Genomic DNA, 16,989 nt, shown 5'->3' with positions numbered 1-16,989 from the left:
ATAAAATGGCCTTTGGCAATATGGTTGCTCTTAACAATAGTTCAGCTTTCTGGGATCAGTTTCCTGTTTTGGCCTTGGATACATTTCGCCTTACTGGACAAATCCAGTAATTCAGCATTTTTGCCAAGTATCTGGGTCACTCCGGGGTCTGCTGGTAAGTTCTGGATGCAGACTGTTAACTCATTAACCTGGATTAATCCTGCAAATCGCAGAGAACCCCATCAGTGGCTAGGCCAAATGCCAGTGATAAGTGCCAGGTTCCATTACATAGGCACAGCTGTGTATGGGTTCCTAAATGTACATGTAGGGTTACCATTTAGGATTTCTGGAAAGCTGAACAAAACCACTGTTTCTATTGAAGCCAGGCCATCCATCAGCTGAACGTAGCTATTGAACCCCCTTGAACTTGCATTACAGAGGAGCTTGTTGCTGGCAGTGCATTTATCTATTCGGTGCCTGCTGCTGGGGAAAGGTATGCTGGCCATTGACATGAATATGATTGTGCAGCAATTGGACTAACCTACCAGGTTACCAAGGGAGCCTCTTGTGGACCATGGCTTTTACACACTGATTCAGTAAGACGTCCCCTTTTGAGGATGACTTTGTAGCCAGTCTCTAATCACTAGTGTTTTATATCTTGGGTTATTACTGAATTATTACATATACCTACTATGATAGCAAAAAAGATTAAAGGCGTTTTCCCACCTCTGTGTGACTAGTTTGCCTGCTATCTCTTCTCTCTTCCTGTATTCTTCAACAAGCTGGTGGGCGGCTTTGACTGATAGACAGGACACTATGTAGTACCTCAGCAGATATAGACATTGCCTTTACCATGACAGATTTATCGTTACTAGAAATGCAGATCAAATAATTTGCACAGTAATGTATATTTCATTGCACAGGTTTGTGTAGAACAGTCACCATGCTTCTATAGAGAATGGATTCAATGTTATCTGTATGCTGAGAGAGTTCACACTCTTTCCAGCCTTTAATGCCAAACTTCAATTAGCTGAACTGATTGTAACTTACAGCTTTTGTCACCCCCCCCCCCCCCCCCCCCACACACACACATATAAAGCAGTGACCCATCCCTCCAACCTTATATTACAGGACGGGGACCAAGGAAACTGTGTGTAACAATGGGGGGAATCTTCTTGCTTAGCAGGAAACCAAGCAGCATTTCTAAATTAATGTATTTAGGAAAGTTCTTGAATTTACATAAGCTAGCAGTATAGATGAGGTACTTGAGATGGCAGTACCCCTTTTAAAAGTACACTAGTGTGGATTTGTACATTTTTGGTATAGATGGGGCCCAGTGAAATCTTGTCCAGCACTGGAGCGGGCTGGTCCATCATATGTTCATTTAAAATGGCTGGAAAGGGTCTTGCACTTATAATAAAAGCAAAGTAATCACCTTTTTGGGATTTGGTGTACTCACTTTGCTAGGGTGAGAGGCACATATTTTCTGCTAAATATCTGGTAAAACTGCCTCCTTGTATGTGATGTAGACATAGATGGTACTGTTTTCTGATACATTGGCAAAGTTTAATTTGTCCATTTTAAAGGGATCCTATCATTTAAACTCAATTTTTTTTCTCGTTGACACCTCGGAATAGCCTTAAGAAAGGCTATTCGTCTCCTACCTTTAGATGTCTTCTCTGCACTGCCTTCTGTAGAAATACTGGTTTTTGTCGGTATGCAAATGAGTTCTCTCGCAGCACTGGGGGCGCCGCCTCCTTCTTCAGGAACGTCCTCTTCACGTGTCTTCTCCCGGCGCTGGGGGTCAAACCTCTAGGCCTCGGGCAGAGCCGACTGCGCATGCCCACGGCCACAAGAAAAATGGCCGCTTACACAGCATTGGGGACTTCCCCAGTGCTGCGAGAGAACTCATTTGCATACCAACGAAAACCGGGATTTATACTGAATGGCAACGCGGAGAAGACATCTAAAGGTAGAATTGCCTTTCTTAAGACTATTCCGATGTGTTAGTGAGAGAAAATTGAGTTTTAATGATAGGATCCCTTTAAAGGGTTCCCATGTGGGACGCTTGACATGGCATATAGAATATGCCATAAATGTCCACAATAACAATACTTGTTTACATGTCTTACAGTTGTGATTCTCAAATCTATAAGCAGGTGTAACTTTGTGTATCCCACCCATAGCAGTATTATAGATGTGGGACATAGACTGGTGTTGTAGCATCATGTCCCAGCCTCGGAGTAGTGAGAACCCTCTTCTCCATTTTGGCGATTCTGCCGGCATCTCTGAATTCACTGGCAGCTTTTTACAGAGCAGAAATACTGACATTTGGCACCCCAGCGACTCCCCCAGTGATGTGAAATCGGATTAGCGTCCACCAGCCAGCGGATTTTCATCTCTTTCCTGTTCTGTAGATTTGCAGAAGGCATTAACAACGTGGAGGTTTAGGGACCTGCGAGCATTAGAGGCAGATTACTGCAAGGAGTCATTTACATGAAATGAATTTGGAATTAAGAACACATCTTCCCTTCCAGCTTTGTTCTTGATGATCGCCTCTTCCAACCAAGGACTGTGGATGAGAGCATCTGTGTCAGGATGCTCCTAGTGTCACTGTGGCGTATGGCGCTCCTTGTGGATCATCTTAGGACCAGACGTTATACAATGGTTCTGCTTCATGAGAACTTATAGTAAATGCTATCTGCATAATCTATATATATTGTGCACTGCAGTGCTCTCTAAGAATAGATCAATAATTCTGCTTATTCTAAATAGAATGCTAGGACAATAGTAAAAACTGACACTTGGGCTTCAGTCACACATATACTGGCAGCTGTGCCTTTATACTGCAGCTTGGTGTAGCAGAGTATAGGAAAAGTTCTGGTCTTATGGCACCAATTCCAATGAAAATCAAGATGACAACTCCTTAAGATGTAACCTCTGGCAACTGAGTCTGAAATGCATTATATGTAAGACAAAATAGAAATCCGGAATTGTCTTGAGACTTCCTCGCAGCGGTGCTGAGAGATGAGATCCTGCTTTTCTAGTATATAATATTGTGGTCTCCACTGGAGCCATCTGGGACCATGGAGAGGGAACCAGTCACCAAGAGCCCACTGTCCAAATGTGGAGAACCTTGGTGAGTGCATAGGCAACACTTCCTGTTTCACAAAGCTGCATAGCACAACCCTGCCCATGAAGCGCTTTCCCCTTGAGCGGCCAGCAAGTTTTGTTGTGTGGTCATTGTTTCCATTTTACTGCTTGTAAAATGAATGGAAACCTGTGCATCAGAAGGTTTGGATTGAAGACTGTTATTTGCCCCATGTGTATTTAAGAAATATGGCTGCCTCTGCTGTTTCCCTTTAAGGCGTGCTTCACCTGCATTGTAGTTGTGTAGACTTCCCCTTTCTGCTGATCTCCATAGCAATATTCACGTGTTGCAGCGCTGACCTTGGCTGTGCTCTCTGAGCTTCTAAAACTGCAAACTAATGGAACTTTTCCATGGCTAGATGCTTCCTCCTGACTGCTGGAGATGCTGCATTAGAAGTCACCTCTGATAATTGTCACCAGAGACCCTTTGTATATTGTTACTGACTGTCTATACATACATAGTAAATACTGTTTTTCTTCCCCCTCAGGCTGCTGATCTGAGCAAACCGATAGACAAGCGAATCTACAAAGGGACGCAGCCCACGTGTCATGACTTCAATCATCTCACCGCCACAGCAGAGAGTGTTTCTCTACTTGTCGGCTTCTCTGCAGGCCAGGTCCAACTCATAGACCCCATTAAGAAGGAGACCAGCAAGTTATTTAATGAGGAGGTATGTGTGGGGAATGGGAGCAGGGCTGCATCACCACATCCTAGATCACTTTATAAGCTGATTGGGGACTGCAGACTCCATGCCAGCCTCTCTGGTGTGAGAGCTGCTGTAGCACAGTGCTTGTGGGGGGTATTTGTTTTTGTTTCTTCTCATGAATGATTTGGGTGATCCTTTGACTCTATTAGGGTATGTTCACACAGTTTTTTTGGCAGCGGATTTTGATGCGGAATCTGCCTCAAAATCCGCTGCTAAAAACAGCTCCTATTGACTTCAATGGGAGCCACTGGCTTCTTTTTCCTCTACCTTGTAGCAGAAAAAAAGAAGCAAGATGCCCTATCTTTCCGCGGAGTCAGCCACGGCGTGAGACTCCCACCTGATTAGGCCCATTCATTTGGGCCTAATCCATAGTGGGTTGCCAGTGCACTGCATCGACATTTCATCGCGGCTAGCCATGCGGTATGTTCACACGCGGAATCCATTTTCCACCGTGTGAACATACCCCAAGTTATATATTGGCAGTGATTATAGAATTGGTGCAGCTTCTTCCCGGACACAGAACTCTTACAACAGACTATTGCAGCTATGAGCTAGACGGGAGCCCTTTAAAGGGGCTCTATCATTGGGGAAAAGTCATTTTTAATTAAGCACATACATGCATAGCCTTTAGGAAGACTATTCCACACGTACCTTTTGTATGTAAATTGCCTCAGTGCTTTTTGAATGAGCCCATTTTTATTCATATGCTAATTATCTTCCAGCCAGCACAGGAAGTTCCCAGCAGCCTCTTCTCTGATATTTTCTCCTATCTGTGTGTGCAAACAGGAAGTCATCAGCAGCAGCTTGTGCTGTACACATACATAGGGAAGAATAGCAGAGGGTGCACAATCAGACTTCTGGGGTACACCAAAAGGATAATTAGCATATGACGATTTACATACAAAAGATATGTGTGGAATAGCCTTTCTAAAGGCTACGCAGTGGTGAACCTAGCCTCTCTGCTGCCTGAGGCGGACGATCGAAAGACGCCCCCCGACGGGACATTACAATAAATACAATGCAGTAATACTCACAGGAGACGTCTCCCCACATTTCCAGTCTCTTCCCTTTGGACCGCCATGACCACTTCTTTCAGCTGTGACTTGACTCTGTAAAGTTTGAAACATAGACATCTTTGACTCCTCAATTCTCCACGCACCCAACCCCTATATATTCCACAGCGGCCCCTGCAGCCTATATTATGCCCCACAGTGGCACAATAGAGGTTGCAGGGGGGCTGCTGTGGGGCATAATAGAGGTTACAGGGGCCACAGTGGAACCTTCAAGCTCTATTATGCCCCACAGTTGCACACCCATGAACTATTATTATACTCAGGGGTCTTTTCAGACCCCCGAGTATAATAATCGGAGCCCCAGGGGAGATGAGGGAACATAATAAACACTGTTGCTCACCTCTCCAGGACCCGATGTTAAAGAGAACCTTTCATGGGTTTGGGCACAGGCAGTTCCATATACTGCTGAATTCAGCGTACTGTTGGCTTTCCCGATCTGTGCCCCGGGTGAAGAGCTATTGGTGCCGGTACCGTAACTCTTCACAGTCAGAAGGGCGTTCCTGACAGTCAGTCAGGAACGTCCTTCTTCCCAGCAGCGCCTATAGTGCTGTGTGAGCGGGGAGGAACGCTCCCTCCCTCTGCTCACAGTACTCGTCCATAGAAGAGCACTATCAGGAGGGGAGGGGGGCGTTCCTCCCCGCTCACACAGTACAGCGATATAGGCGCTGCTGGGAAGAAGGACATTCCTGACTGACTGTCAGGAACGCCCTTCTGACTGTGAAGAGCTACGGTACCGGCACCAATAGCTCTTCACCCGGGGCACAGATCGGGAAAGCCGACAGTGCACTGAATTCAGCGCACTGTGAGCTTTCCAGCTCATACCATAAAACTGCCTGTGCCCAAACCCATAAAAGGTCCTCTTTAATGCTGGCAGGCTTCGGGCCTATATGGTAATGCCCAGACGTCACGTGGTCTGGAATATTACCATATAGGCCCGAAGCCTGCCCTAGCAGTACCATACAGGCCAAAGCCTGTGTTAGCAGTAACAGGCTATTACTACTAGCACAGGCTTCGGGCCTATATGGTACTGCTAGGGCAGGCTTTGGGCCTATATGGTAATATTCCAGACCACGTGACGTCTGGGCATTACCATATAGGCCCGAAGCCTACTAGGAGTAACATCGGATCCCGGAGAGGTAAGTAACATTGTTTATTATGCTCCCTCACTTCCCCTGGGGCTCCGATTATTATACTCGGAGGTCTGAAAAGACCCCCGGGTATAATAATGGCGGTAGTGGGATCGCGGCCTGCCCGGGCCTACTCACTGCCGGCCTCCGCGGCCTATAGTACAAGGGGAAGCGGGGGCGGCAGTGAGCAGGTCTGGGGAGGTAGGTAAATAGGCCGCTACCTGTTGGAGATACTCCAGCAGGTAGCGGCCTATTATAAAACAAAAAAAGAAGTTTTATACTTACCGATCTTGTTGTTGCTCCCGCCGCCTCCGCGATCCTCTTCTCCTGCAGGCTGACGTCTGCGTAGGAGATACCTATCACGCTGATACCTAGACGTCTGAGTACGTATCAGCGTGCGTAGGCGGCCTAGTGACGCCGCCTACGCAGACGTCTGAACCAGTGCAGAGAGAAGCAGCTCTCCTGCGCTGGTTCAAAGTATTAAAAAAAAAAAAAAAAAAAAAAAAAAAAAAAAAAAAAAGCCGCCCGAAGCAGCCGCCTCAGGTCACCTCATTAGAGGTGCGGCGCTGAGGCTACGCATGTATGTGCTTAGTTAAAAATGACTTTTCGCAATGATAGAGCCCCTTTAAAGACTGTATCCCCTCCCTGAGATTACATGGAAACCATTCAGACGTAAAAAGAACTGACAATCTCTGCAAAGCTATGTGGTAGAAGGGGATCAATATGGTTCTATATCTGATGCATAGGTGCTAGAGATGAGTACTATTCAAAACTCCCATTTCAAATTGCACACACCCATAGGGATGGACGCAGCCTGCACGCAAGGGGTTAAGCAGCCGGCAAAGTCGGCGTGCCGGCCGTTTCCATGCATTCCTGTGGATGCGTGCTATTCGAAACGGCCGTTTCGAATAGGTGCCTCTACATATCGCCTCCATGAGTCTGTGTTCTTACCTAGAAGTAATGGTTTCTTAAGGGATATTCACACAGATTTGTCCCAGGCACTGGAACCCCACAAATCATAAAGTAATGGCAACATGGAAGACTGTAATTTTATTTATTTTTTTTCTCTAGCCTGCATCTTCAGATCACTGTCAGGTCTACACTGGTTGTCTTGATGGGTCAGTCCCTTTCATTGTGGCCATTATTCATAAGAGATTAACCTTTTAACTTAAGGATTCTGCCACTTTATTTTAACAATTTCTGCTTGCTATCATTAATGGAAACTTTCATGGCTTCTCTTCAGAGAGATATAGGTGCATGGCTTAGCCAGGGCATATTCAGGATGGAGTTTCAAGATCTTTGCGTAATCAATGAATGGAAACTTGGCATATTAGATGAGCTAGTTATTAGAAAACCAACCAACTTTTCATTGTGTTTGCATATGTAAACTTCTTTTTGAAGTCTTCTTGGAGAAGGTTTAGTCTGCACGTCCCAATTTGATAAACCACATTTGTTTAACTCTATGTAAACATATTTCACGTCTAATTTTATCATTTTTACTTCTCTTGTCTTCAACAGAGGCTAATAGACAAGTCAAGAGTAACTTGTGTAAAATGGGTTCCAGGCTCCGAAAGCCTCTTTCTTGTAGCTCATTCCAGTGGGAACATGTATTTGTATAATGTGGAACACACGTGTGGCACCACGGCACCCCATTACCAGCTACTTAAGCAAGGAGAAAGCTTTGCTGTTCATACATGCAAGAGCAAGTCCACCCGAAACCCTCTTCTGAAATGGACTGTCGGAGAGGGAGCCCTTAACGAATTTGCTTTTTCCCCAGATGGGAAATTCTTAGCCTGTGTGAGCCAAGATGGCTTTCTACGTGTGTTTAACTTCGATTCTGTGGAGTTGCATGGTACTATGAAAAGCTACTTTGGAGGGCTCCTATGTGTGTGCTGGAGCCCAGATGGGAAGTATATAGTAACTGGTGGAGAGGACGACTTGGTGACAGTTTGGTCCTTTGTTGACTGTCGTGTAATAGCCAGAGGTCAGGGACACAAATCTTGGGTTAGTGTGGTGGCATTTGACCCAAATACCACCAGTGTGGAAGAGACTGACCCTATGGAGTTCAGCGGAAGCGATGAAGATTTTCAAGAACTGATCAGCTTTGGTAGAGATAGGGCAAACAGTACACAGTCGAGGCTGTCCAAAAGGAACTCTACTGACAGTCGCCCAGTTAGTGTGACTTATAGATTTGGTTCAGTAGGCCAAGATACGCAGCTGTGTTTATGGGACCTTACAGAAGACATCCTTTTCCCTCATCAACCTCTGTCAAGAACAAGGACACATACCAATGTCATGAACGCCACAAGCCCACCTGCCGGAGGTGGTCCTGCAAACCCAGGAAGTAACGGCAACAGTATCACAACACCAGGCAATGCCATACCTCCCCCTCTTCCAAGGTCCAACAGCCTTCCCCACTCTGCTGTCTCCAACACTGGCAGCAAAAGCAGTGTGGACAGCGCCATCGCGTCCGGTGTCAGCAAGTTTGCCACTCTATCCATTCATGACCGCAAGGAGAGGCATCATGACAAAGACCACAAGAGGAACCACAGTATGGGACATATATCAAGCAAGAGTAGCGACAAACTAAACCTAGTTACAAAAAACAAAACGGACCCTGCTAAAACGTTGGGGACTGCCCTCTGTCCTAGAATGGAAGATGTACCTTTGTTAGAGCCTCTTATCTGTAAAAAGATAGCACATGAAAGACTAACTGTGCTTATTTTTCTTGAAGACTGTATAGTCACTGCTTGTCAGGAAGGATTTATTTGCACATGGGCAAGGCCTGGTAAAGTGGTAAGTTTTAATCCTTAATGCTGCATCAAGATTAGAATTTGTGGTCATCCAAGACTTGCCACCTGCTCACCGAGGAGACTGTCATTTTGTGTGTGGCCAAACCCAATATGGGTTGATCAGTTGACGTCAAAGCTAGATCCTTCTGCATTAAGGACGTCACTGGTTCTCCGCAAATTGGCTGTTTTATTGGTTGACCTTGCAAAAAGACAGCCTCCGCAGTGGGTATGTGATGGGTCCGCTTCAAGCTGTTGGGATAATGCCAACGTTTCTTTCCATTCAGTGTAGAGAGCTGTTAATTTTTTTTTTATTTTTTTTTCTTTTTGAGACATATTTTGGTTACTGCATGTCATACCGTTTTGAATCATTTGAAATTTTGCCACAGCAAAAAATCGTATGTTTGGAACAAAAAAAAAATTACATGTAATATCAAGCATATTGTGCCAACCAAAGAGAAGCTAAAAAAAACAAACAAAAAAAACCCCTAACATTAACCAGAACACTGTACATTGTGTGAGATACTAAATGTGTAAATCGCCCAACCAATTTTCAGGCGGAATTCACTATGGTGGGGGAGGGGTAGTGAGGCATGCAGATTACAGGGGGACCAACCGCGGCCCGGCTTATGTGGAGGCATTTGTTAATGTACTGGTGATAAAGAAAAAAAAGTGTACTTGAATTAATCTAGAAGTGAAGTCAACATGGACACAAGTTTCTCCTATTCAGCTAATAAGATCTGTATTTCTGTAAATAAAACGGTTACCTTGATTTCTTTAGTATTCTTAATGTGTAACTCTTTCTTATAACACTTGACTGATCTGCCAGTCAGCGAACCACGGAACAAACAAAAACAAAAAAAATTCATAGTGATTATTTTTTTTTCTATATGCATTTTTAATAGTTTCTGGCTTTTTTTTTTTTTTTTGCCTATTTTTAGCTCTTAAATAATTTAGATGTTCTGCTTGGTGCAGCAGTCCAGGTGCTCACCTCACCAGTGGTAAACCTACAGGGGCTCAAGGCAACCCTAGCCGTCCTGAGATTTATGGGACCACTTCAGGTTTACATCTAGATTTAACTTCCACGTGGTATGGATTGCAAATTACATGTCTTGTACGCCAGTCACATCCAAAGCTGCATTTGGCATCCCATTGACTGCTGCTTGAGTCGAGGCTCCCCTGTTGTTGCCGACCCTACTGGTTCAGTGTTTGGATGGGATTTGGCTATATTGTAGGATTTACGTTATAGGTAATATCAGCTTGCACATAACTTCTTTGTAATAGGATGTTAGCTTAGCTGTGAGGTCACGAGATGCTTGGAAGTCCCAAGTAGCATGTGTCTGGATTCTGCATGCAGCTTTGTGTGACTGTAGCATAGAAGTGATGGAACCCAAGAGAAGCCAGGGATATGTAGAAATAGTAAAGAAAAAAAACCACACGTTCCAAAGTGACACTTGTATGGAATGAGCTGTAGTGGAAGCTTTAGGGTTGGTGTTAAAGCCTCCTAATAGGCAGCAACCCCATTCTGTTCCCGAATAATAGTGGACTTGGCTATACTGACAGATGGATCTGAATCTTATGGGGGTTTTATATTGCAGTAAATTCTGCCCTTATTGCCCTGTGCTTCAGTGCAAACAATAACTTTTTTTAATTTCTGATTGAGGAGATTTGGAGGTGGGCTTTCCTCCTTGTAAGTCTTTGTATGAACACTCATTTGATTCTGGATGGGAGAAGATCTTAAGGTGTTACTACAGATACGTTGGGTGTTGGTTTTAAACTCTAAATAGAAAAATAATTCCCTTATTTTCTACTAAAATTATATACATTTCTAAAAATATGACATTGCAGCAGGTATGCACCTTTATTATGCTGGCTATTCATACACTTGTGTGCCAGACGTTACTGCGCCGTGACTGCAGTTATCCTAGACATCAGTATGGGCCACAGGATGAGTGTCCACACTTGGCAAACCGGGGCTGATGCCCTCAGGGTAATTTTCTGGGGGAAACTTTCCTATGCTTGAGAAGTAGAGTGGGGGTGGGAGGGGGTGCACTATGACTGTTTCCCAAACAGCTGGACAGCCATTGACAATATGTCAATGAACATAACTATTCACCAGTGTTTTATATCATGGCCTCTATGCTTAGTTACTGGAGCCCCACATTCTTCAAAGTGATGTAAGATTTGTGCTCATATCCTAAGCTTGACTTGATTTTAGGCTTCTTTGCATTTTCTGCTTGATTTTAAGGGTGTCTGTCAGCTCCCGCATTATTAAACAAGGCCTAGTAATATGTAGGTTATTTTAAAGGGATCCTATCAGTAAGTCATTTTTTTTTCTGGGTACCACGTAAGAATAGCCTTAAGAAAGGCTATTGATCTCCTACCTTTCGTCGTCTTCTCTGCGTCCCCGTTCGCCTACAATCCCGGTTCTAGTCGGTATGCAAATGAATTCTCTCGCAGCACTGGGGGCTGTCCTCCGCGCTCAGGCAACATTGGGGGTGGCCCCAATTCTGCGAGAGAACTCGCACCATCGAGTCAGGAACATCATCTTCACCGTCTTCTTCAGGCTGATTCAAAGTGAAACGCATGCGCAAGTCGGCTCTGCCCGCAGGGCGTGAGCAGAGTCAACGTCACACGTGGGCGGCCATTTTTTTTGGTGGCAGCTGCATATGTGCTCATGTGCAGTACACTCCTGTAGGTCTGTTCCAGAGACCTACAGGAGCGTACTGCGCATGCGTGCATTACGGCCAGCCACCAAAAAAATGGCCGCCCACGTGTGAAGTCGACTCTGCTTGCGCCCCGCGGGCAGAGCTGACTTACACATGCGTTTCACTTTGAACCAGCCGGAAGACAACGGTGAAGATAATGTTCCTGACTCGCTGGTGCGAGTTCTCTCGCAGCATTGGGGCCGCCCCCAATGTTGTCTGAGTGCGGAGGACCGCCCCCAGTGCTGCGAGAGAACTCATTTGCATACCGACTAGAACCGGGATTGTAAGCGAACGGGGGCGTGGAGAAAACTACGACAGGCAGGAGACTAATAAGCTTTCTTAAGGCTATTCCTATGTGGTACCCAGAAAAAAATGACTTTTAATGATAGGATCCCTTTAAGCACGACTATAGTGATACCTTTGCTGTGTGGGGTTGGTTTTTGTTTTTTTTCTATTTATTTCTGTAATAGAGAATATATACTTTTTTATATTCTGACCTATATCAAAATATATCAAGCATTTTACCTTGATTTACAATTAATGACAATTTATTTAGGCCCTGCCCCCTTTAAACCACATCCATTTTACAGCAAGAGTACGTGTTGGGTGAACCTAGCGAGAGTCCTCTTGCCTTTTCATTCAGACCGAACTGAAACTGCTATTGTACTCTGGTATCTCTTCAGACTCGAGAGTATAATAACCGGAGGCTCAGGGGAAGTGACCAAATATACACTCTCCGCCCTTAAGCAACTCTCAGCAGTCTTCGGTGCTTCTGACTGATGTCTGCGATTACTGATGCCTGTGAGGGCCAATCACAGGTCTTGCAGTCCCTGACATCAGGTAGAAGAGCTGTGCTGGAGCCCAGGAGAGGTGAGTAACGCCATTTATCACCTCACCTAATTATACTAGGTATAATAGCCATTCCAATGTGTTCCATCCAAACAAAACTTCAGGTAGAACCTTGTGAAGATTGTAATAACATGCTTGAACAAAATCACATTGGTTATCCTGATATTAGTTTTTGCCCAGCCCTACTTCTTCCCATAAGTAAATGACATATGGATTTCCAAGTACTATTGCTGTTTCTCCACCTAGTTCATACTATCCGACATTCAGCACTAAGATAGCAGGACACGACAACACAGGTGATAGATGATTTTGTGGCCCGCAATCTACCCACCATCACTGTGTTGTAGGTACTCCGGTGATGAATCATGTTAGTACTTGGAAATCCATGTGGCTTGTGCTTAATGTACCCTATCTATATATTAAAGTGGTACAACATATATAGATGGGGTATGTTATATACACAGGATTACAATACCTTGTTCTAATAAGTGGGAGCGAACTCTCTGAACAGGCAGCTCTTAATTTGTCTGGTTGACTCATCGCCTTTGGGGGGGGGGGGGGGTCTGTATGCATTACGGATGTGGGAAAGGTGAGGGGTGCTGGTTGGTATAAGGAACATCCATTTTCTCATGTTTAAAAACAAAAACAAAAAAACATAAAAAAAATCCAGTCATCTTCACTTGATGACATATCCAGTGTAAGTATTCTGAGGCTAAATTGCTAAAATTTCAAATGTTTCTGAGAGATGAGTATGCAGTACCAAAAATGGCGCAAATCTAGAGTGTAGAGGTCGGAGGCCCAGTCCAGGTAAGTGGCAACTTCCTAACTTCCTGTTGTAAATGTACAGCTTTTCTCTTGAGAATGGGGCGGTGCAAATAGGTGTGGTACTAGAGGACATGCAGTGTGATATGTCTAGCACCTTGACTGAAGGGACAGAGCGAGACACAAGGGGTCATCCTTATTCTCTGTATCCCTGAATCCTGCTCTGCCCCCTCAGCCAATGCATTAGGTTTTTGTACAGTTTCAGGGTCTGTCTTTACATATAGTGTTCCTTTTAATTGACAGTAATACATGTGAAGTCATATGTTACAGGAGCAGCTAGTGCAGCTTTATCAGGTAAAATGGCTAGAACCTTGTATAGATGCACAGGAGCATTTTTTTTGTTTTATGATTGTGACTTTCTCTAAAGGGAACCTGTCACTGTTTATCCCCTCCCTCAAATAACTGCAATGGCTGGATAAGTGAAGACACTGAATGTGTACATTCTAGCTCCGTACTCGCTGGCACAGTCAGCCTGCAACAGCAGTCCTCACCGTTACAGCACAGAGCTATTGGAGTCTTTGCAAGATGACTGCAGGGGGAATGCCAGTGAGAACAAACCTAAAAATGACAAACTTGGTATTGCTATCTTCACTTATCTAGTTTGTGCAGTGGTTTTTAGGGAGGGAGCTGATTTATAACCCTAATTCATAGCCTAACATCAATGTCTGAATGTGCATGTGACTGGAGGAAAGCATAATCCACTCAGATATGTGCTGCTGCATGCATGGTCCTTGAGCAGCAGTTTTTTTTTTTTTTGTTTTTTTTTCTCCATTCCAGGTCCAGTGTGAGTATCTGCACCATAAACCTCTGGTGGTGGCACGCTCCCGTCAAAGAAGCAAAGTTCTTCTAAACCAATTGTATTAAGGCAGTTAGTGGCATAGGAAACATAACTTTGTGTTGAAGTGCAAATCTCTCTCCCATTAACTCCATATATATGGGGCTTATTGACACATCCACAGTGAAAGTCAATTTATGACTGATCATAAAGGATATGACACCTGAGAACCCCACAGATTATCTGTTTTTTAGTGGCACTCCATAGGCCATGTGACCAATGACCTGTTCAAGTGAATGGGTTAAGCTGTGTTATCACCCCTCGTTCACATCTGCGTTGGTATTCCGTCTTGGGAGTCCGCATGAGGACCCTCCGAACAGAATACCAGACGCAATTGCAAGCGCTGTGCCGTAAAGGCACACGGATCCCCATAGACTATAATGGGGTCCATGTGCTTGCCAAGTGCTGCTCGCATGAATCATGCGGACAAGAAAGTAGATTGTGAACTACTTTCCTGTCCGCATGATCCCTGCGGAGATCTGGTGGCAAGTACATGGACCCCATTATAGTCTAAGGGGATCCGTGTGCCTTTATGGCACAGCGCTTGCAGTTGCATTTATTCTGGGGGGGAGGAGAGGAGGGAGGCTTGGCAACCATTTCAAACAACTTATCCACAGAAGTCCCGAGCCTTGGATCCCTACTGAACTTCAGTTGATGACCTACCATAAGAATAACCATTCTACTCACATAGAGAGAACCATTTTTTTTCGGGATTCAGGGTTTCAGGCTTTAGTGGGATTTTTTTTTTTTTTTAGCCTCATTTTTATAAGGTATTTGAAGGCCCTCCACATGAAACTGTACCCTTTTTACTGGCTGTTGTAAAACTTGAAATTGTAGTAAGCTATGACCACTAATGACCAAACATGTAGGGATGTGTTCACCTGCTGGAGAGCCACTGGTTGTAGGCTACTGCATTATGCTAAACTGAACTTTTCCCTGAAATTCTACTAGATCTGTCTTGCTAGAAGCCAAATTGGGTGTTGGGAAGGGGGGTTTAACAGAGGAAGCAGAAACTCCACCTAAATCTGATGCTAGAGCTAAACAAGAGCTGTCTATCACAACCAAAGTATTGAAATCAATATTTTGTCCTGGGGCTGTTTCTGAGTGAGACTTCGTTATGGAGCAGATTCTCCTCTACTTGCTGTAAGCAGTTTGTAGTTACTAGTGTCCACCCATTAGCTCAGACAGAACTGAAAACTACAGCTGAAATACAACTTCTAAATGTAACATACAAGCCACATAATAGCCAGAGAGCGCACACCCTGTACTATTGATTTTTAGACAAGATTTTTTCATAGGTTAGGCATCCTTTAATTGCAAAATGGATCTGAGACCGACTAGGATGAAGGAACCTGTATCTGAGATTTAATTCCCTATCGATGAATAAAACAATTAGTCTGCCACCTCCTCCAAACATTCAACTGTTCTCACCATATTAGTCATAAACATACCTTTCTTATGGTGTACTGGGTGTTCTGCTCAAGGAGGATGGGTGATGTCATAACAGTGGGCAGATAAACTCCCACTGCATAGGGTGGCACAGATAGGAGATGGTAGGGGTCTCAGTGGCAAGAATAGTGCCCCTACATAACCAAGCTATGCATCTCTGTAACATGGTGCAAACTGTTAAATATGCCTTAAGGAGAAGGCGGATTCCCTTTAAGGGTAAGTTCACACGTGAACCGACCACGCGGGTTTTGACACAGAGAGAGACGTGGCGAGACGTGTCTCTCTCTCTGGTCAAAACCCGCCTGCCGTGACCGTCACGGCTTTCCCCTCCTATGTCGGCTCAAATGAATGAGTCGACACAGGAGGGTGCGTCCGCCTGAAGATAGGACATGTCGCTTCTTTTCTCCGCTAGCAGCAGCCCGCCGCTAGCGGAAAAAAGCCCAGCGGTCTGCATAGACCACCATTGTAAAGGGGCGGATTTTGAAGCGAAAGCTGCTGTCAAAATCCGCCCCTTTGCCACCGTGTGAACGAGCCCTAAGAGAGCTGGCTGGAATTCCCTCCACCACCTTCCTAATTAAAACAAACCCCTATAAATGGCATGTAATGTATTAGTGAAGGAGGGGTGGGGGGCAGTAGCTTCAAGTGATAGACAAAGCAACAACCAAAAGAATTTTGAATATGCAAGCTAAGTTGCTTTAACTCCAGATGAAAATAACTTATTGAAAGGATTAGCCCATTATAAAAGTTAGGCTACCTGCCCATATGCTGTGGCCAGAGAAGGGTGGTATTACCGAATTGGCTGTGCTGGTTGGGCGATGCTGTATACATAATTCATAGAAGTGAATGGGAGTTATGGAAAGAACATAGCACAGCAAGCTACTCTACTTGCATAACTTGGAGCTTGGAAAGGGCACGGCTCCCAGTACTACGCTGTTTCCTTAACACCCATTCATACACAGTGCAGCCTGTCCACTTCTGACTGCAGAATACAGACCGGTTATTCCTCCCTGCCATATCATATGGTCAGGACAAAAGCAGTAGTCTAGTTGTTCAGTGTCTAAGAGTGGTTCAGATGAATGCAGTAATGAAAGAATGTCTCCATAAATTTGTTGTGCATATACCCTAAGGGAACATTCACACGGAGTAACGTGGTTCTGATTCTGACAAGATAACTCGCGTAAGAATCAGCACTGCAAAACAGAATCCCATTGCTTTCAATGGGTTCCATTTAACGCTCGTAGCACATTGAAATCAATGTGTTAAAGTCTCCCATTGATTTCAATGTTACGCGCGTTAGACGGAACTCATTGAAGTCAATGGGATTCTGTTTTGCAGCGCTGATTCTTACGCAATTTATCGTGCCAGAATCAGAACCACGTTACTCCGTGTGAATGCTCTCTAAATGTGATCACCTTGCTACAGAATATTTTTATAGTAAGGCTCAACTCCTAAAAGTGGATTTATAAAAACACTTAAAGGAACTGCTAGCAGCCAGTGGTAT

At 44.6% G+C, this 16,989-nt stretch overlaps 1 protein-coding gene across 4 annotated transcripts in view; it reads left to right on the top strand.

Moving 5' to 3' along the window:
- The window catches only part of WDR20 (WD repeat domain 20), a 46,267-nt gene that overhangs the window by 23,299 nt on the left and 5,979 nt on the right, over nucleotides 1-16,989 (top strand). For 2 of the 4 annotated variants that reach the window (XM_075282462.1, XM_075282461.1), the window contains exons 2-3: nucleotides 3,618-3,800; nucleotides 7,555-8,832. In XM_075282462.1, the coding sequence (XP_075138563.1) occupies nucleotides 3,618-3,800; nucleotides 7,555-8,832 (1,461 nt within the window). The remainder of the gene's footprint in view (nucleotides 1-3,617; nucleotides 3,801-7,554; nucleotides 8,833-16,989) is intronic. The other 2 variants (XM_075282464.1, XM_075282463.1) reach the window with 1 other exon arrangement.

This window comes from Leptodactylus fuscus, chromosome 7 (assembly GCF_031893055.1).
Source record: "Leptodactylus fuscus isolate aLepFus1 chromosome 7, aLepFus1.hap2, whole genome shotgun sequence".
NCBI classification, from domain to species: Eukaryota; Metazoa; Chordata; class Amphibia; order Anura; family Leptodactylidae; genus Leptodactylus; species Leptodactylus fuscus.
Note: the sequence above shows the minus strand (reverse complement) of the source record. Positions and strands in the feature narration are given on the sequence as shown.